Source organism: Moschus berezovskii, chromosome 5 (assembly GCF_049115385.1).
Source record: "Moschus berezovskii isolate FMDL1 chromosome 5, NW_MosBer_1.0, whole genome shotgun sequence".
Lineage (NCBI taxonomy): Eukaryota > Metazoa > Chordata > Mammalia > Artiodactyla > Moschidae > Moschus > Moschus berezovskii.
The window spans coordinates 125,285,560-125,306,541 of NC_142464.1; the positions used below are offsets into that span (position 1 = coordinate 125,285,560).

Consider the following 20,982-nt stretch of genomic DNA (forward strand, 5'->3'; position numbering starts at 1 on the left):
TGGATCATCAAAAAGAGCAAGAGAGTTCCAGAAAACATCTATTTCTGCTTTATTGACTATACCATAAGCCTCTGACTGTGTGGATCACAATAAACTGTGGAAAATTCGGAAAGAGATGGGAATACCAGACCACCTGACCCGCCTCTTAAGACACCTATATGCAGGTCAGGAAGCAACAGTTAGAACTGGACATGGAACAACGGACTGGTTCCAAGTAGGAAAAGGAGTATGTCAAGGCTGTATATTGTCACCCTGCTTATCTAACTTATACGCCGAGTACATCATTAGAAACGCTGGGCTAGAAGAAGCACAAGCTGGAATCAAGATTTCCGGGAGAAATATCAATAACCTCAGATAGGCAGATGACACCACCCTTATGGCAGAAAGTGAAGAAGAACTAAAGAGCCTCTTGATGAAAATGAAAGAGGAGAGTGAAAAAGTTGGCTTGAAGCTCAACATTCAGAAAAGTAAGATCATGGCATCTGGTCCCATCACTTCATGGGAAATAGATGGGGAAATAGTGACAGACTTTTATTTTTTGGGGGCTCCAAAATCACTGCAGATGCTGACTGTAGCCATGAACTTAGAAGACGTTTACTCCTTGGAAGGAAAGTTATGACCAACCTAGATAGCATATTAAAAAGCAGAGGCATTTACTTTAACAAAGGTCCGTCTAGTCAAGGCTATGGTTTTTCCAGTAGTCATGTATGGATGTGAGAGTCAGACTGTGAAGAAAGCTGATCGCCGAAGAATTGATGCTTTTGAACTGTGGTGCTGCAGAAGACTTTTGAGAGTCCCTTGGACTGTCCAACCAGTCCATCTAAAGGAGATCGGTCCCGGGTGTTCATTGGAAGGACTGATGCTAAAGCTGAAACTCCAATACTTTGGCCACCGCATGTGAAGAGCTGACTCATTGGAAAAGACTCTGAAGAAGGGAGGGATTGAGGGCAGGAGGAAAAGGGGACGACAGAGGATGAGATGGCTGGATGGCATCACCGACTTGATGCATATGAGTTTGGGTCAACTCCGGGAGTTGGTGATGGACAGGGAGGCCTGGTGTGCTACGATTCATGGGGTCACAAAGAGTTGGACATGACTGAGCGACTGAACTGAACTGAACAGCGTTCCTGAAGAACTATGAATGGAGGTCTCTAATACTGTACAGGAAGGCAAGCAAACAAAACCATCCCAAAGAGAAGGAAAAACCAGAAGGCAAAGTGGGTATCTGAGGAGGTTTTACAAGCAGCTAACAAAGGAGAGAAGTGAAAAGCAAGGCAGACAGTGAAAGGTACATCCAGTTGAATGCAGAGTTCCAAAGAACAGCATGAAGAGACAAGAGGGCCTTCTTCAATGAACAGTGCATAAAACTGGAAGAAAATAACAAAAGGAGAAAGACCAGAGATTTCTTCAGGAAAAATGGAAAGGGAACATTTGGCCAAGGATGGGCACAATAAAGGACAGAAATGGCAGAGATCTAGCGGACGCTGAAGAGATCAGGAAGAGGTGGAAAGAACACACACAACTATACACCAAAGATGCTAATGAACCAGACTGCTACGGTTGTGTGATCAGCCAGCCAGAGCCAGACGTTCTGGAGAGCGAAGTCAAGCGGGCCCTAGGAAGCACTGCTGGTAATAAAGCTAGTGGAGGTGATGGAATTCCAGTAGAGTTATTCAAAACCTGAAAACGATGATGTCATCAAGGTGTTGTATTCAATATGTCAGCAAATCTGGAAGACCCAGCAGTGGCCACAGGACTGCAAAAGGTCAATCCTCATCCCAATTCCCAAGCAGGGTAGTACTAAAGAATGTGTTAACCATTGGATAGTCGCACTCATCTCCCATGCTAGTATGGTCATGCTTAAGTTTTGCATGCTAGGCTTCAGCATTGTGCTAACCAAGAGCTTCCAGATGTCAAAGCTGGCTTAGAAAGGGAAGAGGAACCAGAAATCAAATTGCCAACATTCCCTGGATCATAGAGAAAGCAAGGGAATTCCAGAAAAAAAATCTACTTCTGTTTCACTGACTATGCTAAAGCCTTTGACTGTGTGGATCAAAATAATCTGTGGAAAGCTCTTAAAGAGATGGGAATACCAGACACCTTACTTGTCTCCTGTGAAACTTGTGTGCGGGTCGGGAAGCAACAGTCAGAACCCTGTATGGGACAACTGATTGTTCAAGACTGAAAACGCAGTGCGACAGGGCTGTGGTCGCCCGTCTGTCTAACCTGTACGCTGAGCACATCACGAGAGATGCCCGGGTGGATGAGACGCAAGCTGCAATCAGGACAGGCGGGAGAAACGGCCGCCTCAGAGACGGGGAAGGTGCCACTCTGACGGAGGAAGCCAAGAGGGGCGAAAGCGCCTCTTGATGAGGGCGGCAGAGGAGAGTGACAGAGCTGGCTGAAAACTAAATGCTAAAGGAACTACAATCATGGCATCCGGCCCACTGTTTCATGGCAAACAGAAGGGGAAACTGTGGAAGCAGTGACAGATTTCCTCTTCCTGGGCTCTAAAATCACTGCGGATAGTGACCGCAGCCACGAAACCAGAAGATGACTGCTTCCTGGCAGGAACGCAATGACAAACCTAGACAGTGTGTTGAAAAGCAGAGACATTACCCTGCTGACAAAGGTCGGTCCAGTCAAGGTTACGGTCTCCCCAGTGGTCACGTACGGCTGTGAGAGCTGGACTGTGAAGAAGGCAGGGTGCCAAAGAATTGATGTCTTTGACCTGTGGCGCTGGAGAAGACTCCTGAAAGTCCCCTGGACAGCAAGTAGATCAAACCGGTCAATCTTAAGGGAAATCAACCGAGAATCCTCGTTGAAAGGACTAACGTTGAAGCTCCAGTATTTTGATCATCTGATGTGAACAGCCGACTCACTGGAAAAGCCCCTAGTGCTGGGAGAGACTGAGGGCAGAAGGAGAAGAGGGTGTCAGAGGCTGAGATGGAGAACAGGGTATGAGGATGAGAAGGCTGGATGGCATCACCAAGGCAACGAACATGAACCAGGGAAAACTTCGGGAGATGCTGAGGGACAGCAAGGCCTGGCAAGCTGCAGTCTTTGGGGTGGCAAAGAGTCAGGTGTGAATGGGTGACCGAACCACCACCAGCAGCACATATTAGTGTATCTGACTGATAAGGAATCACTCTAAGGCAAGCCACGAGCTTCAACAGTAACAGCTTTAAATTAAAAGTCAGTATGATTACAAGTAATCCAAGAGATAGGTTTGGATATTTACAAATACTTCTAAAAACAATTCACTGTTGAAAACAGAAATAACCACGATTGGATAACACTTAAAACTGAGCCAATACTACTAGCAATTCAAACTACAGAGCAGTGATCAGGTCTCCAGCACACGTGACAGCAGAACCGCAAACAGAGATGGGGAAGAACCCCACGCAGAAAGGCAGGAGAGCAGCCACCGAGGAGGACGCCGCCAGATCTGCGGGCGCCTCGGCAGGGCCGCTGGTGTGCAGGCCGGGCCGCCCGTGCCTGGTGCCGTCTCCACCCTCCTGTGCGGGCACGGGCAGGCAGAGCGGGCAGATGCCCCCCGGTCTCCGGGTGAGGCGAGCATAGGAGGGCCGCACCCCTAAAGCAGCTGGCACCCACCTCCAGCTCCCCGGCCCTCGGAAGAGACCCAGAAGACGGGGCGTCCCCACTGTCACGCACCCCGCCTTTCCATGGCGTCTGTGCCCTGCTCCCGAGAACAAGGAGCCGGGAGAAGCAGGTCCACGATGGACAGGTGTCTGTCGGTAACTCAGGGCCTGGCAGCGTCTGCCATCACCACCTCCCAACACCCTGACAGAGCAGGGCACCTGGGGAGGAACGGAGTGGGGTTTGCCTTCCAGCAGGGGAGTCTCTGTGGAGGCGGAGAGGACGCTGGGGGGACACGGAGGGGCCGTGAGCATCTGTCACACGCGCCACAGCGTCCGACACTCAGACACCCCCGACCCCGCATGCACAACAGCAGTCATGAATGGATCAGAGTGGAAGGACAGAGGGTTTTAAAAATTCTCAAGCTCCTCTTTGGAGACACGACTGACAGACTTCTAGCGAGACTGGCTGAGAAAAGAAAGAAAAAGCACAAACATGAGGAACAAAAAGCTGTACCTATAGGTATGCTAGCAACTAAAACAGACCCCCGCACACAAGCTGGCAACTCCAATAATATTATTTACCACAGCTAACTTGAAAAGGGGCTTCCCTGGTGGTTCAGATGGTAGAGTCCACCTGCAATGCAGGAGACCCGGGCTCGATCCCTGGGTGGGGAAATCCCCCTGAGAAGGAAACGGTAACCCACCCCAGTGTTCCTGCCTGGAGATTCCCATGGACGGAGGAGTCTGGTGGGCTACAGTCCATGGCGTCACAGAGAGTCAGGCACGACTGACTAAACAAGCAAACGACTTGAAAAGAAATGGAAAACGTCTTATCTGTTCAAGAAACTGAAGCTAAAGTTCAAAATGCACCCCCAGCCCTGCACCGCTGTGGAGAAGGCAGGAGGCTGTGACTCGGGGACTGGGGGGTGAGGTTGGAGGCAGATGGGCAGGCGGCGCCTGGGCCGGAGGAGGAGAGGACGAGAACCACAGGCCACCCGGGCCCCAGGGGGCGCACTCGGGAGGCAGGCTCCTCGGCCGCAGGGAGACTGTGGAGCATCAGTGGGGCCTGGGCAGTCCCGGGCACAGCAAGGCAGCCAGGGCGGCACTCCAGGCCGGGCCCCTCCCGTCAGGCAGGACCCAGCGGGCTGGTGGGGCAGCGGGAAGCAGGCCCAGGTGGAGGGGCCAGGGGACCCAGCGGGCCGGTGGGGCAGCAGGGAGCAGGCCCAGGCTGAGGGTCCAGGGGAGCAGGCCCAGGTGGAGGGGCTGGGGCCAGGGGAGGGCTGGGGAGGGCGGAGACCCCCGGGACAGACATGCTCAGGCTCGTGACCGGAGAGCCAGGATCCAGGCGGACGTCCGAAACCGAGGCTTCTCGGTGTCTGCGAAGGACGCGGTCTCAGCGCCTGGCTCTGAGTGAGGCCCACGGGGCGGGCAGGCATGGAGCGGGGAGGCCGGCATGACCTCTGGAGACAGAGCGCGTTCAGTGCCGGGTCCGTGGGCCTCGCTCAACGCGTCCCTGACCACGGGGACACTGGCATGGACCCCACGCCCGTGGCCTGTGCCCGCCCAACAGCACCAGGACCAGGGGTGCCGGCCAAGGGGTCAGCACAGAGGGTCAGAGGGGAGCTCAACTCGCAGCAGGTGCCTGAGGCCAAGGGTGGCCAGCCCTTCTCCCCAAGCAAGCGCAGGCCTTCCCCGCTGGGGTTGGGCGGTGCTCCCCTGGGGCCCGAGGTCACACGGACACTGGCCCCAGCCCAGACCCTTAGACACCCTGTGGCAGGGCAGGGTCACCAGGCAAGCGCATCTGGTCCCAGACACAGGGCGGAGGAAGGAGAAGGTGCCACAGAAGAGGCCCCCGGGTGTGGGGAGAGCCCCCGGCCCGGTCCACACCAGCACAGGGGGCAGCCACCAGAGACACGGGTCTGTGCCAGCTCCAGGTCCAACCTCGCCCACCACCTCTGCAGGTGTGGCCTGGCACTGCCCCCACAGGAGAAGGACCACCAGCACCACCGCCGCACACACGACCCATCACCACCACTACACACACACCACCGCTGGTATGTAGCGGCACGTGCCATGTACAGTATACACATCACCACTGCACGGGAGACGGCGATGGCACCCACTCCAGTGTTCTTCCCTTGAAAATCCCATGGACGGAGGAGCCTGGGGGCTGCAGTCCATGGGGTCACAAAGAGTCGGACACGGCTGTGCAACTTAGCAGCAGCAGCACCATTATACACGCTCACACACACACCCCCCCACGACACAGGCCACCACTAAACCAACTCTCCAGAGAAGACCAGCAACAGCAACACATCTCAACTCACTTTACGAGGCTCCGAAAGACATACAAGACCAGACCCCTTCCGTGAGCCTCCACGAGGTGGCTCCCTTCAGAGGCAGACGCCAAGTTCTCAAGCAGACATGAGCACACCAGGCCAGGGATGCGTACAAAGGCTGTCTGCAGAAAGACCTGCACAAGGACGCTCACAGCAGCTCGACTCAGAACAGTAAGTCTGGAGATGACGGAAACACACATCAGCGATAAGCAGATCCACAAACTGCAGCGTATCTCCACAGTTCATGCGGTGAAAACAAGGAGCATGCTGGTGGTGCACAACTCTCAGAGCATCGCAGCAGGTCAGAGTGCACGCCACCCTCTGCAGACAGCAGATCCATGGGGATAAACCCACGTCGGTGGTTACAGGGGCGGTGGGGTGGGGGGGCGGCGCTACCAAGATGAACAAGGGAGCATCTGGGGGTTCTGTGTCTTAACTGTGCTAACAGTGCTTACACAACTGTATAAATCTGTCAAAACTCAGGAAACTATATATGCACTTTAAATGGGTGAATTTTACTAGATGTAAATTACATCTCATTGAAAAAAAAAATTCAACAGTTTTAAGCAGCTTGAACAAAGAAGCCAACCATACAAAAGCAACAGAAGGTTTAAATCTACAAACATTGGTTAACATTACACCTCTGCGGTCCCTGTGAGCCCTTTTTTGATGAGGAAGAGAAGCCTCATTTGTGGATGCATCGTCCAGGCAAAATGAGAGTCAGAAAATGACTCTCCTCCTGGAAAGACTGATTACGGGCCATGACAGGCATTTCCACTTGCCTCCAAACCAGGAAGGACATAGCAGCTATTCTCCCAAAGCAGTCAGGCCACTGCAGAGGAGCTGGACTGGGAACAGGAGCCGAAGACAGTAAAGCTTAGGGAGCAAAGAGAGTGCGTGAGCTGGGGGAGACTCAAGAATGCCTACTGGAAGTGAGCAAAGAACCAAGTATCGGAAACGCTAAGCAGTCTTCCATTAAAAAACCTAGACAGCACATTAAAAAGCAGAGACATCACTTTGCTAACAAAGGTCCGTCTAGTCAAAGCTATGGTTTTTCCAGTGTTCATGTATGGATGTGAGAGCTAGAGCAAAAAGACGGCTGAGCACCAAACTTTTCAACTGTGGTGTTGGAGAAGTTGGACTTGGCCCTTGGACTGCAAGGAGATCAAACCAGTCAATCCTAAAGGAAATCAATCCTGAATATTCATTGGAAGGACTGATGTTGAAGCTGAAGCTCCAATACTTTGGCCACCTGATGCAAAGAGCTGACTTGTTAGAAAAGACCCTTGTGCTGGGAAAGACTGAGGGCAAGAAGAGATGGGATGACAGAGGATGAGGTGGTTGGATGGCATCACCGACTCTGTGGACATGAGTTTGTGCAAGCTCCGGGAGATGGTGATGGACAGGGAAGCCTGGTGTGCTGTAGTCCATGGGGTCGCACAGAGTCGGACATGACTGAGTGACTGAACAACAAAAAAACTGAAAAGAGACCAAATACTTTAAGTGGACAAGAAAGGAAACAAAAGTGAAATAAAATGATAAAAGCACAAAGATCCGCAGGTGAAAACGCGTAAGATCGACCGTGCCATCTTTTTAATCTCTTACTCTATTCATTTCTGCGTTCATTCATTTCTTCATTAATTCAAATATTCTGGGTTCCTAAGCTATGCCAGAGCTGGTGATGGCCAGGGAAGCCTGGCGTGCTGCAGTCCCTGGGACACGCTGGGCAACTGAACTGACCGAGCGGGTTTCTGGTAAGAAAAGACACAAACAGAGCTGCCCTGGAGGGCGTACCCCAGTTGACACACACAGCACGTCAGAGAGGCGTGCTGGGGAGAGAACAGGGCAGCAGAGAGCGCTGTGCGGGAGTCACACCAGTGAGAAGCCAACTTCCGTTTGGATAAACGACGGGATTCTGAGCTGCAGCTGTCCCAGCACTACTCCAGAAGCTGGCACGTGAGCTCAGTGCTGCCTTCTGGGAAACCCTGAAACCGAAGTCACGGCTCAGCGGAGGGCGCAGGGAGGAGGCTTCCGCCACACGGCAGCAGGCCTGAGGCGGGGCTCAGGTGGACAGCAGCCTCAGGTCGAGAAGCAGAAAGTGCCGGTGGGGGCTGTCACAGCCGCACGCAGAGGTGGGAGCACGGAGGCCACAGCTCAGAAAGAGCAGGGATCAAAGGCACAGACGAGCCTGAGGACGCGGGGCTTCACACGGCTGCAAGGCAGCTCCCTCCCGAAACCAAAGGTCAGGGCTGAAAGCCCTTTCGAGACTCCATGGTGGCCCAGCGTCTAGGGCTCTGCCTGCCACTGCAGGCGACATGGGTTTAATCCCTGGTCTGGGAAGATCCCACATGCTGTGGGGCAACTAAGCCCGAGCACTGCGCTCCAGAGCCCGCGCGCCCACGAGCTCGTGCTCCGCAACAGGAAGAACCGCAGCGAGAGCCTGCAGCCCACAGCCAAGAATCCCCCTGCGCTTTACATCGGAGGAGCCCAAGGGCAGCTGTCAAGACCCAGCACAGCCATGAGTTGATTAAAGAAGAAAAACCAAAGCGCTTTCAGAACCAGGGCCCACGAAGACGCTGTCTGGGCTAAAGATGCTGATGTTCTCAAGAAGGCTTCATTGGGCTGAAGCATGAAAACAGAGGGAGCCTGACCTGAGAACTGCATCTCGGAGAGAAGTTCAGGCAAGTTACCAGCACATGGAATCATCTAGAACTGAGCGCACACTAAAGCCGCCTAGTTTTTCAACAAATTGTACCGCCAAAGAAATCCTGCGACCGGACAAAACGCTGAAACCCGCCCTGCGGGCCGCCAAGCTCACTGACGGGGCTAGCCTGCTGACCCAGGTGGGCGGAGCCCGGCTGGCGGGGCAGCGTGGGAGCAGCCCCGCAGGCACTCACCGCCGGCTGCTCGAGGCCGCCGTGGCGCTCGTCCTTCTCCACGGTGCGCCGGCAGTCGGGGCACACCCAAAGCGGCAGGTGCAGCACACTGTTGCCCTTGGGCGCCATGGACAGGGCCAGCTTGCTTGCGGTCTTCACTCCACTCTCTAAGAACGAAGAGTCTTTCCGCTCGCTTCTGCACAGAAGACAGTAATCCCCAGCAGGGTAGGGTGGTGTTCTATGATTCATGCCAAAATTAAAAGGAGTCTGGAACAGAAAAAAGAAAACAAAGTTTTTTCAAAACATGAGCCACAAAGCCAGGACCATGCAACCTTTATAGTCCCCAAACTGTAATGCACATGGATGTGCACACTGAGAAACATCACACAGGGAATCTGTGGAATAAAACTGTGCTGAGCATTCCAGAAACTCACCATACACACCGCAAATAAAAGAGCGATACCATAAAGAACATCTGAGGAGGAGGCAGAAAGCTGCCGTCACCCCTTCAACTAGCCTTCTGTGTCCCCCCACACGCTCGGAAGCATCAGCCTCAATTCAGACTGAGAAAGCACCAGGGCATTTTCTTTTTTCTTTTAACCATCAACAAAGTTCAGGGAATTCCCTGGAGGTCTAGTGGTTAGGACCCCTAGGTTTCAGTGCCGAGGGCTTGGGTTGAGGACCTAAGATCCCACAGGCTGCACAGTGCAGTCAGAAACAGCAACAGAGTTCGAAGCCACGGTTCCAGAGTGTCTGTCTGCACTCAGGGCTCAGGGCTGGGGCGGCGATCTGGCTGGAGTGCACCTGCAGAGCCAAGCCTCCTCTGAGGAGGGCTGTCCAAGTGCGAGTCAAGATAAACGTCTAGCAGCCTGATGGCAGGCTCCCTCCACACACATCAGCAGTCACGAATCCAACTCCAGCCTCACTGTCTACCTCTACTTTTCAAACAGTTCCTGAACCCAAGGGTGAGGGCAGGCAGGAGGAAGAGCAAAGATCTTGACTCCAGATCCTCTCTAGTATCCACCTTGCTATCAGAAAACTATAATTAGCCTTAAAAACACACAAACAGGCACCCAGATTTAAAACAGGCCTAAAGTCACCAGGTGAGCAAGCAGCAGCCAAGATTTTAATCCAAATCAGCATGAGCCCAGAGGCGTCACGTGCAGCTGAGCGGAACCACCCTGCAAATCCTAGAGAGTGGTTCAAGAGAAGCCCACCTGGCCACAGGCGAGCAGGGAGGCCAGGCACAGCCTCCACGGGCCAAGGTTCCCGAGCAGAGTGCACGGGAGATGGTGGCCTCTGGCACCGGGCAGAGAGCCCCGTGCTGTGCACCCAGCAGGCAGGCAGGCAGACCAGGGCCGTGTTGGGGCCTTTCTGGCCGGGGCGTGGCCCACGCACTCCCCTGCTCCATCCGGCCGGCAGCCCGGCTCTGCGTTCAGCCCCGGTGCTCCCCGTGCTGTCCTCACTGGGGCGCGCACCGTCGCTGGCCAGCCTGACCCTGCACTGATGTGACTGCCGCCACCACGGCCAGAGCGCTCCCAAAGGGCTTCAGGTGCTGTCAGTGAGGCCTGGAGGGGCCAGGTTATCGGTGCTCAAACAAGGAGGCGGATGGGATGAATGAAATCACGAGTGATTCCAAGGATGAGACAGCACCGCTAAGACGCAGACGCGTACATGACTGTCCTCCCCTGCCGACGAGAACCAGCGACCAAGCCTGCTCACGCCCATCACACTCACAGGTGCGCCCTGCGTTTCACCAACCCAGCTCGGCAGCCCCTGCATGTCTGAGGGCGCTCTCCTCAATGGCTGAGCACGGCTGCCCCCGGGAGCAGCTGTCCTTCTCTGTCCCAACAGGTTCCAAGCCCATCGCTGGCGGCAGAGCCCCAGGCCTCAGACCTCTGCAGGCTGCCTTTCTACCCAGAGCAGGAGATGCTGGGCCCAAGGTGACAAAGGTCCCCAGCAGAACCAGAATGTTAAGAGGCAGAAGTGACTTGAGAGCACCCGTCCCCGAAGGGCTCAGGGTCCGTCCCCGAAGGGCTTCCTGGGAGCCCACTGTGTGCAAGACGCTGGCCGCAGCACGGAGACACACGCTGAGCAAACCAAGATCCCTGACAGGAGGGAGTGCAATTCTCCTCAAACACAAGGACAAGGTAAAACATCTGTGCCCTCAAGTCACAGAACGTGAGACAGCGGTGACTGAGTGTCTGGGGGAGGACGATGCCCTTCCTGACTGCAGCCATCGAGGGCCTCCCTGAGGACACGCCTCAAGTCGGGAGCTGTGGCCAGAGGTCTTGGGGTGCAGACAGAGGAGAAGGGGGCAGGGAGCCGTGGGGCCTGGCCTCACACGCATCTGGACGTGGAGACAGGACGTGTGAGGAGAAGGGACGAGAGAAGGAAGGGGCAAAGAGGCCAGGGTGAAACCGCCGCGAAGGCGGAGCCCCTGGGACGGGGGTCAGACAAGAGGCTGGACTGCGCGTGGAGCAGCCTCAGTGGGGAAGGCTCGGGCACAGGGGTCTGACACAGCCCGTCCACGGGTCAGACGCCCAGGTCCTGCCGGTCCAAGAGTGACGTCGGACAAGGAGACACGGACAGAACCCCGACGGCCCGCCGCGCTCGGTGCTGCTCCGCCAGGATGCAGACACGGAGCTGGCAAGGGCACGGAGCGGACGAGGAGGGCAGCGTGGCTTTAACGAGAGCAGAGGTAAGCGAGACCCGAGGGCTAAGGCCACCGCGGGAGAAGCTGGCAGAGGGGCGCTGGCGCGGGGGGCAGCTGTGGACACGGGTCCTTCCGGCACAGGACACAGGCTGGAGGGGAGGCTCAGGACCGAGGACAAGGGGCCAGGACTGCTTAGCCAGCCTGGCAGCCCCGTGAGGAGGCTGCTCAGAGGAGGAGTGCGAGACCCAGGCTCCTCCTCACAGAGGAACCCCGGCGTGCGAACAACGAACTCTGGGGTGGTCATCACATGTGAGGTGAGCGCAGGGGAGCACAGCGGTCAGACTTTGGGAGCTCGCCCACCCGGGCAGGGGGCCCCTGGCAGCGGAGGACGGGCTGCAGAGGTGAAGAGCAAGACTTAACGGTGGCGTGTTACCCACCCAGACAACGCGGGGCTAGACACCGGGAGAGCAGGCACAATCCCTTGGGTGGTTCGGAATCGGCAGGGCCACGGTCTGTAAAGCCAGACGGGGTGACGGGGGAGTGCAGACGTGTCCCGAACGGAGTTCAAACCTTCTGACGCCCGGAGACTCCGCTGAGCACGGCAGCCGGTCCTCGGGCGGCGAGTGCGCCCTGACCCTGTCTCCTCACCACCTCGACCTCCCGCCCCGCCCCAGGCCACCGCGCAGAGTTCCCACTCCCCAGATTCACGGGGCAACTCCTGGGATTATCTGCAACGAACGGCATCACACGGCATGCCCTCTTTTGTCGGGCTTCTCTCACAGTACCGTCACTTGGAGATGACGCCTTGTGTGGCTCATGAGACTGTCCCTTTCACTCCCGAGCAGTGTCCCTTGGAGATAAGCCACAACTCGCTTACCGTCTGCTGTCTGGACACAGGCAGCTTGTCTCCCGGTTTCAGCTTCATAAACAGTAGTTGTATGAACACTCATGTATAAATATTGCTGGGAACACATGTTTTAGCTTCTCTTGCATAGGTACCAAGGAACAGAATAACTGGGGTGTCTAACTTCTAAGAAACTGCCGGGACTTCCTGGCAGTCCAGTGGTTAGGACTCTGTGCTTCCACTGCAGGGGGCACAGGAGCCCTGGTCAGGGAACCAAGATCCCACACGCCATGTGGCTTCACCAGAAAAACAAACAAACTCCAAACTGCCAAACTTCTCCCAAAGACCACTGATGAGGACTTCCAGTTACCCGACACCCTCATCAACGAGGTTTTCACTGCAACCACCATGATGACTGTGTAGCACTGTCTCAACATGGTTTTCTTAATAATACATTAAATATCTGTTCAAATTTTTGGCCTGCCTTAAGGTTAATCAATTTTATTATTCTTAAGACAGTTAGCTTTTGGTTTCATGGATTTTTCCATATTAAAAAAAAATTTGTTTTACTGCATTTTGCTTTTCTGTTATGATTTCATTACTTTGAGTATCTCTGGGTATAACTGGCTCTTTGTCCTTCTACTTCTTAAGGTGGAGGCACAGGACAGTGAACCCTCTCCCCTGCAGACGGCTGACGCTGTGCACGCCCCCGTTAGGCACGGCTTTGGCTGGCGTTCAGTCGTTTACGAAGTTTGATATGCTGCGTTTTCATTCTCATTCAGTTCAAAACATGCAGTCAAGAGATTAAAACACGCCTGCTCCTTGGAAGAAAGCTGGGACCAACCTAGACAGCGCATTACAAAGCAGACGTGTTAATGCCACTTTGTCAATCAAGGTCCACATAGTCAGAGTTATGGTTCTTCCAGCAGTCACGGATGGATGTGAAAGTTGGACCATATAGAAAGCTGAGCACCAAAGAGCTGATGCTTTTGAACTGTGGTTACTAAAGACAACTCTTGAGAGTCCCTTGGACTGCAAGGAGATCCAACCAGTCCGTCCTAAAGGAAATCAGTCTTGAATATTCACTGGAAGGACTGATGTTGAAGCTGAAGCTCCAATACTTTGGCCACCTGACGCGAAGAACTGACTTATTGGAAAAGACCCTGATGCTGGGAAAGATTTTGACCGTGGGACGTGAGGGGGACGACAGAGGATGAGATGACTGGATGGCATCACAGACTCAATGGACTTGAGTTTGAGCAAACTCCTGCAGACAGTGAAGGACAGAGAGGCCTGGTGTGCTGCAGTCCATGGGGTCGTGAAGAGTTGGACACGACTCGGTGACGGAACAATAATAACCTATTAAGGGCAAATGAAAAACTGCTGTCAGAGTACCTCTAACTTGTCAGACTGCGGTTTGCATCCCTTTACAAATCTGAAGGTACCTGATATCACGGTAACTAGTCATTTTGTAAAGCACGTTAACAGCCTTCATAGCAATATCCAGAAATCACCAGAAGCAAGAGAAAAATCACATAAATAGAACAGAGCCTCAGAAAGGCTTTTAGTCAGTCCCTAAAAGGGTCAGCCACATTTGAAAATTGAGTGACCTGAAGAAATTCCAAAAGTAGCCATTCACATAGCCGGTGAGCCCAAGCCATCAAACAGGGCCCTGTCCCTGAGCAGAGAGGCAGCGCCAGCCCCTTCACCTGCCCTCCCACCACCACCATGCCCTTGGCCACAGGGGGGCAAGCTGCCTCACGGAGAACCACAGCAGAAGCTAGCCAGGGACCTGCCCACACAAGACTGATCCCCACAGACCGTGCCTGCTTTCTGCAGGACCCTTCACCTCCCATGACAGAGTTGATGATGCAGTCAGTCTCCAGGGTTGTTACTAAAACTGTTACAGTCGAAAACCTCACAAGGCAGGACAGGAGTTAGGGCCACGGGCACAGGGACTGCGTGGGATGGTTAAGAGTGTTAGGGGACAGGGAGGTGTGTTTGCCCAGCAGCTGGAGAGCAAGGGGAGTGGAGACGCAGACCCCCAGCTCAGGGCAGGCGGAGCAGAGGCCTGCACAGGAAGCACGGAGGGCACGCACGTGGGCAGCACAGCAGGTGGGCCGGGCTCAGGGCCCCACAGACTGTGGCGTCGGCTTCAGAGGTCCTGGCCAGGTACACAGGGGCCACCAAAGCCTCTGCTCCCCTATGGTCTCTCAACAAGGGAAGCTGAAACCAATTATTAAAGACGAGAAGAACTTGACGCTACAGAGAGGAAAGGAAGGTGGGTGTATGACACGCTGCTGACGGGGCACAACGGTGCCACCACCTTTGTGGGAAGCATGTGGCAGGGTTTCCACCGTCGGCCTGCACAGTGCCCTCAGGCACCTCACCCCATGGGGCCTCCTCACCTTCGGGCACGCACCGGGCCCAGCCCCCTGCCTGAGGCCTCTCCCACCGACCGACCTGTTTCGTTCTCAGGCCGCCCGTTTTCCCTTGTTTCCTGCGTCATCATCTCCATTAGGGTACACACATGCTGTTGCTCCCCCGGGCTGAAGGGAAAGTGCTCTCCCTGAGCCTCACTTTCGCCTCCTGGTACTATCTGCCAGTCTCTTTACCTTCCCTTTCGGCAACACCTTCCGAGCTGCCCACCCCAATTCTAAGAGAAATGTAATGCAAGTTCAAACACGAACCGTGTAAGAAGTTAAAACCGAAAACACAGGTAAAAACAAGGAGATAACCACCCAGCAGAAGGGCCAGAACAGGGGCACTGGCCCCACGTGCTGGCGAGGCTGTGAGGCAGCAGAGCTCTCAGCACTGCTGGTGGGAACGCAGCGGCGCAGCCACTTCAGAGGACAGGCTGGTGGCTTCTTGCAGAATTAAACATCCTCTCGGCCTACAACCCACAATCATGCTCCTCAGAATCCACCCAAATGAAAACTTACATCCACACGAACATCTGCACACAGATGTTTGCAACAGTTTTACTCATAGTTGCCAGAACTTGGAAGCAACCAAAATCTCCTTCAGAAGGTGAACGGATAAATAAAGTGTGGCACCTTCAGACAACAGATTATTATTCAGCGCTAAAAGAGAAATGACTTACCAAGCCGTGAAAAAGACATGGAGGAACCTTCAGTTCAGTTGCTCGGTCGTGTCCGACTCTTTGAGACCCCACGAACCGCAGCAACCTTAAATGTATATTATTCAATGAAAGGAGCCAATCTGAAAAGGCTATAAACTGTGTGATCCCTACATGACATCCTGGGAAACTAAGCAGACAGTAAAAGGTAAGCGGCTGTCAGGGACGGGGGGCGGGGGGGGAGGGTGGGCACAGGCAGGACACAAAGGGTCTCCTAATCAGTGCGACAACCGTGTGTGATTCTACAGCGGTGCACACGCCATTCGACCTCTGTCCGACCCACAGAGTGCACAGCACCCAGAGGGACCTGACAGGATCACGGACTCTGGGCGATGGCGTGTCAGTTGAGTTCCCTGGCTCCGACAGACCACGGTGAGGTGCTGACAGTGGGGGCTGTGCATGTGTAAGGATGCATGGGAACCTGCTGCACCTTCTGCTCAGCTTTTCTGTGAGACTGACACCGCTCTAAGAAAAAAGCCTATTAACACCTGCCCCACAAAAGACAGGTGAGCTCTAGTAAGATTTGATTTAACCCAATGTTGTTGTTCAGTCGCCAAGTCACGTGCAACCCTCTGCGACCTGACGGACGGCAGCCTGCCAGGCTACTCTGTCCTCCACTATCTTCCAGAGCTTTCTCAGGTTCACAGCCATTCAGGTGGTGGTGCTACCTAACCATTTCATCCTCTGCCACCCTCTTCTCCTTTGGCCTCCAACCTTTCCCAGCATTAGGGTCTTTTCCAACGAGTCATGGTACTGGAGAAGACTCTTCAAAGTCCTGTGGACTGCAACGAGATCAAACCACGCAATCCTAAAGGAAACTAACCCTGAAACGATGCTGAAGTTCCAATATACTGGCCACCTGATGCAGAGAGCCAACACACTGGAATCGATTCATTGACCTCAATATATGCACAATACTCTCACATCAAAGGTAACCAATATAGAGTGAGATATTTTACATTCTTTCTTCATACTAGGTCTTCAGTATGAGGATGTGTTCACGCAAAGCACACCAGGGGCTGGAGCCCCACGAGGCCAGGTGACACGAGCTGGCCGGCGCATGTCACGGTCACTGGGGCCCCAGCGGCCCTGCGGCCCACACTGACGCTGCCAGCACGAGGCGCAGGGCTTGCCACCTCCCGCCTGACACTGTCCTCACCTGGCCGCCTGCTGTGTGCACCCTCTGGGTCTTCTCTGAGAACAGACTCCAATCCCTGAGGCTGTGAACCAAACCGTGTCTAATTCAATGAAACTATGAGCCATGCCGTGGAGGGCCACCCAAGACGGACGGGTCATGGTGGAGAGTTCTGACAAAACATGGTCCACTGGAGAAAGGAACAGCAAACCACTTCAGCATTCTTGCCTAGAAAACCCCATGAACCGTATGAAAAGGCAAAAAGACAGGACACACGAAAGATGAACTCCCCAGGTTGGTAGGTGCCCAGTATGCTACTGGAGATCAGTGGAGAAGTAAATCCAGAAAGAATGAAGGGACAGAGCCAAAGCAAAAACAACACCCAGTTGCAGATGTGAATGGTGATGGAAGTAAAGTCCAATGCAGTAAACAGCATATTGCATAGGAACCTGGAATGTTAGGTCCATGAATCAAGGCAAATTGGAAGTGGTCAAACAGGAGATGGCAAGAGTGAACGTCGACATTCTAGGAATCAGCGAACTAAGATGCACTGGAATGGGTGAATTGAACTCGGATGACCATTACATCTACTACTGTGGGCAGGAATCCCTTAGAAGAAATGGAGTAGCCATCATGGTCAACAAAAGAGTCCGAAATGCAGTACTTGGATACAGTCTCAAAAATGACAGAACGATCTCTGTTCGTTTCCAAGGCAAACCATTCAATATCACAGTAATCCAAGTCTATGCCCAACCAGTAATGCTGAAGAAGCTGAAGTTGAATGGTTCTATGAAGACCTACAAGACCTTCTAGAACTAACACCCAAAAAAGATGTTCTTTTCACTATAGGGCACTGGAATGCAAAAGTAGGAAGTCAAGAGATACCTAGAGTAACAGGCAAGTGTGGCCTTGGAGCACAAAAAGAAGCAGGGCAAAGGCTAACAGAGTTTTGCCAACAGAACGCACTGCTCATAGCAAACACCCTCTTCCAACAACACAAGAGACAACTCCACACACAGACATCACCAGATGGTCAACACAGAAATCAGGCTGATTATATTCTTTGCAGCCAAAGATGGAGAAGCTCTATACAGTCAGCAAAAACAAGACTGGGAGCTGACTGTGGCTCAGATCATGAACTCCTTATTACAAAGTTTAAATTTAAATTGAAGAAAGTAGGGAAAAACATTGGGCCATTCAGGTATGAACTAAATTAAATCCCTTACAATTATACAGTGGAAGTGACAAATAGATTTAAGGGATTCGGCCTGTTTTAAATAGAGTTCCTGAAGAACCACAGACAGAGGATCCTGACATTGTACAGGAGGTGGTGATCAAAACCATCCCTAAGAAAAAGAAATGCAAAAAAGCAAAATGGTTGCCTGAACAGGCCTTATACATTGAGAAAAGAAGTGAAAGGCAAAGGAGAAAAGGACAGATATATTCATCCGAATGCAGCATTCCGAAGAAAAAAAAGGAGAGATAAGAAAGCCTTCCTCAGTGCAAAGAAACAGAGGGAAACAATAGAATGTGAAAGACTAGATATCTCTTCAAGAAAATTAGAGATGCCAAGGGAGCATTTCATGCAAGTTTCAAAACACAAAATGCTGGGCTGAATGCAGCACAAGCTGGAATCAAGACTGCCAGAAGAAATATCAGTAACCTTAGATATGCGGAAGACACCACCCTTATGGCAGAAAGTGAAGAACTAAAGAGCCTCTTGATGAACATGGAAGAGGAGAGTGAAAAAGCTGGCTTAAAAGTCAACATTCAGAAAATGAAGTTTATGGCATCCGGTCCCATCACTTCATGGCAAACAGATGGGGAAACAATGGAAACAGTGACAGACTTTATTTTCCTGGGCTCCAAAATCACTGCACATGGTGACTGCAGCCGTGAAATTAAAAGACACTTACTGCTTAGAAGAAAAGCTATTACCAACCTAGACAGAATATTAAAAAGCAGAGACATTACTTTGCCAACAAAGGTCTGTCTAGTCAGAGCGATGGTTTTCCAGCAGTCAAGTATGGATGTGAGAGCTGGACTATAAAGAAAGCTGAGTGCTGAAGAATTGATACTTTTGAACCATGATGTTGCAAAAGACTCCTGAAAGTCCCCTGGACTGCAAGGAGATCCAACCAGTCCATCCTAAAGGGAATCAGTCCTGAATATTCATTGGAAGGGCTGATGCTGAAGCTGAAGCTCCAATTACTTCGGCAACCTGATGTGAAGAGCTGACTCACTGGAAAAGACCCTGATGCTGGGGAAAACTGAAGGCAGGAGGAGAAGGGACAACAGAGGATGAGATGGTTGGATGGCATCACCGACTCAATGGACATGAGTTTGAGCAAGCTCCGGGAGTTGGTGATGGACAGGGAAGCCTGGTGTGCTACAGTCCATGGGGTCAAGGGTCAAAGAGTCAGACACGACTGAGCGACTGAACTAAACTGATGAGTGCTCTCTGTGCTGTGCTAAGTCGCTTCAGTCTCATCTGACTCTTTGTGACCCAATAAGTAGCCCGCCAGGCTCCTCTGTCCATGGGGTTCTCCAGACAAGAATACTGGGTGGGCTGCCATGCCCTCCTCCAGGGATCTTCCTGACCCAGGGATCAAATCCTTGTCTTTTACATCTCCTGCACTGGCAAGGGGGTTCTTTACTCCTATCACCGCCTGAGAAGCCTTCTATGAGCACTAGTAAAGAATAAAATTTCCAACACGGGGCATAGAAGGGCAGGCACAAGGAATAATTACTTTAGAAACAGGAAAAAGAACAGCTAGAAAATCAAAGTCGACCTCAGTGAACAATAGCTTTATATGCCACGTTTATTTTAAACCCCGAAGTCTTCTCACATAGAAGTGTAAAACTTCTATAAAACATAGACAGTTTTTAAAAAATACAAAGTTAGACAAAGATCACTGATTGTTTCCAAGTCAAACCATTCAATATCAAAGTAATTCAAGTCTATGCCCTGACCAGTAATGCTGAAGCTGAAGCTGAACGGTTCTATGAAGACCTACAAGACCTTCTAGAACTAACACCCAAAAAAGATGTCCTCTTCATTATAGGGGACTGGAATGCAAAAGTAGGAAGTCAAGAGATACCTGGAGTAACAGGCAAGCCTGGCCTTGGAGTACAAAAAGAAGCAGGGCAAAGGAGAACAGAGTTTTGCCAAGAGAACCCACTGGTCACGGCAAATACCCTCTCCCAACAACACGAGAGACAACGCTACACAGGGACATCACCAGATTTTGTATTTTTGCAGTCAAAGATGGAGTAGCTCTATACAGTCAGCAAAACAAGACCGGGAGCTGACTTTGGCTTAGATCATGAACTCCTTATTGCCAAATACAGAATGAAATTGAAGAAAGTAGGGAAAATCACTAGACCATTCAGGTATGATCTAAATCAAATCCCTTACGATTATACAGAGGAAGTGACAAATAGATTCAAGGTATTAGATCTGATAGAGTGCCTGAAGAACTACGGACGGAGGTTTGTGACATTGTACAGGAGGCAGTGATCAAGATCATCCCCAAGAAAAACAAATGCAAAAAGGCAAAATGGTTGTCTGAGGCGGCCTTACAAATAGCTGAGAAAAGAAGAAAAACTAAAGGCAAAGGAAAAAAGGAAAGATACACCCATTTGAATGCAGATTTCCAAAGAATAGCAAGGAGAGATAAGAAAGTCTTTCTCAGGGATCAATGCAAAGAAATTGAAGAAAACAACAGAATGGGAAAGACTAGAGATCTCTTCAAGAAAATTAGAGATACCAAGGGAACATTTCATGCGAAGATAGGCACAATAAAGGACAGAAATGGTACGGACCTAACAGGAGCAGAAGATGTTAAAAAGAGGCGACAACAATTCACAGCAGAACTATACAAAAAAGATCTTCACGACCCAGATCATCACGATGGTGTGATCACTCACCTAGAGCCAGACATCCTGGAATGTGAAGTCAAGTGGGCCTTAGAAAGCCTCACTACGAACAAAGCTAGTGGAGATGATGGAATTCCAGTTGAGCTATTTCAAATCCTAGATTATGATGCTGTGAAAGTGCTGCACTCAATATGCCAGCAAATTTGGAAAACTCAGTAGTGGCCACAGGACTGGAAAAGGTCAGTTTTCATTCAATCCTAAAGAAAGGCAATGCCAAAGAATGTTCAAACTACCTCACAATTGCACTCATCTCAGACACTAGCAAAGTAACGCTCAAAATTCTCCAAGCTAGGCTTCAAACAGTACGTGAACCCTGAACTTTCAGATGTTCAAGCTAGATTTAGAAAAGGCAGAGGAACCAGAGATCAAATAGCCAACATCCGACAGGTCATTGAAAAAGCAAGAGAATTTCAGAAAAACATCTATTTCTGCTTTATTGACTACGCCAAAGC

The 20,982-nt window shown here is 52.0% G+C and overlaps 1 protein-coding gene across 8 annotated transcripts in view; it reads right to left on the reverse strand.

The window, feature by feature from the left end:
* FAM193A (family with sequence similarity 193 member A) overlaps positions 1-20,982 on the reverse strand; it is a 149,963-nt gene that overhangs the window by 76,882 nt on the left and 52,099 nt on the right. For all 8 annotated transcript variants that reach the window (XM_055434559.2, XM_055434563.2, XM_088836597.1 and 5 more), the window contains one exon: positions 8,839-9,084. In XM_055434559.2, the coding sequence (XP_055290534.2) occupies positions 8,839-9,066 (228 nt within the window). In that variant the 5' untranslated portion in view covers positions 9,067-9,084. Of the gene's footprint in view, positions 1-8,838; positions 9,085-20,982 lie in introns of those variants that run through there.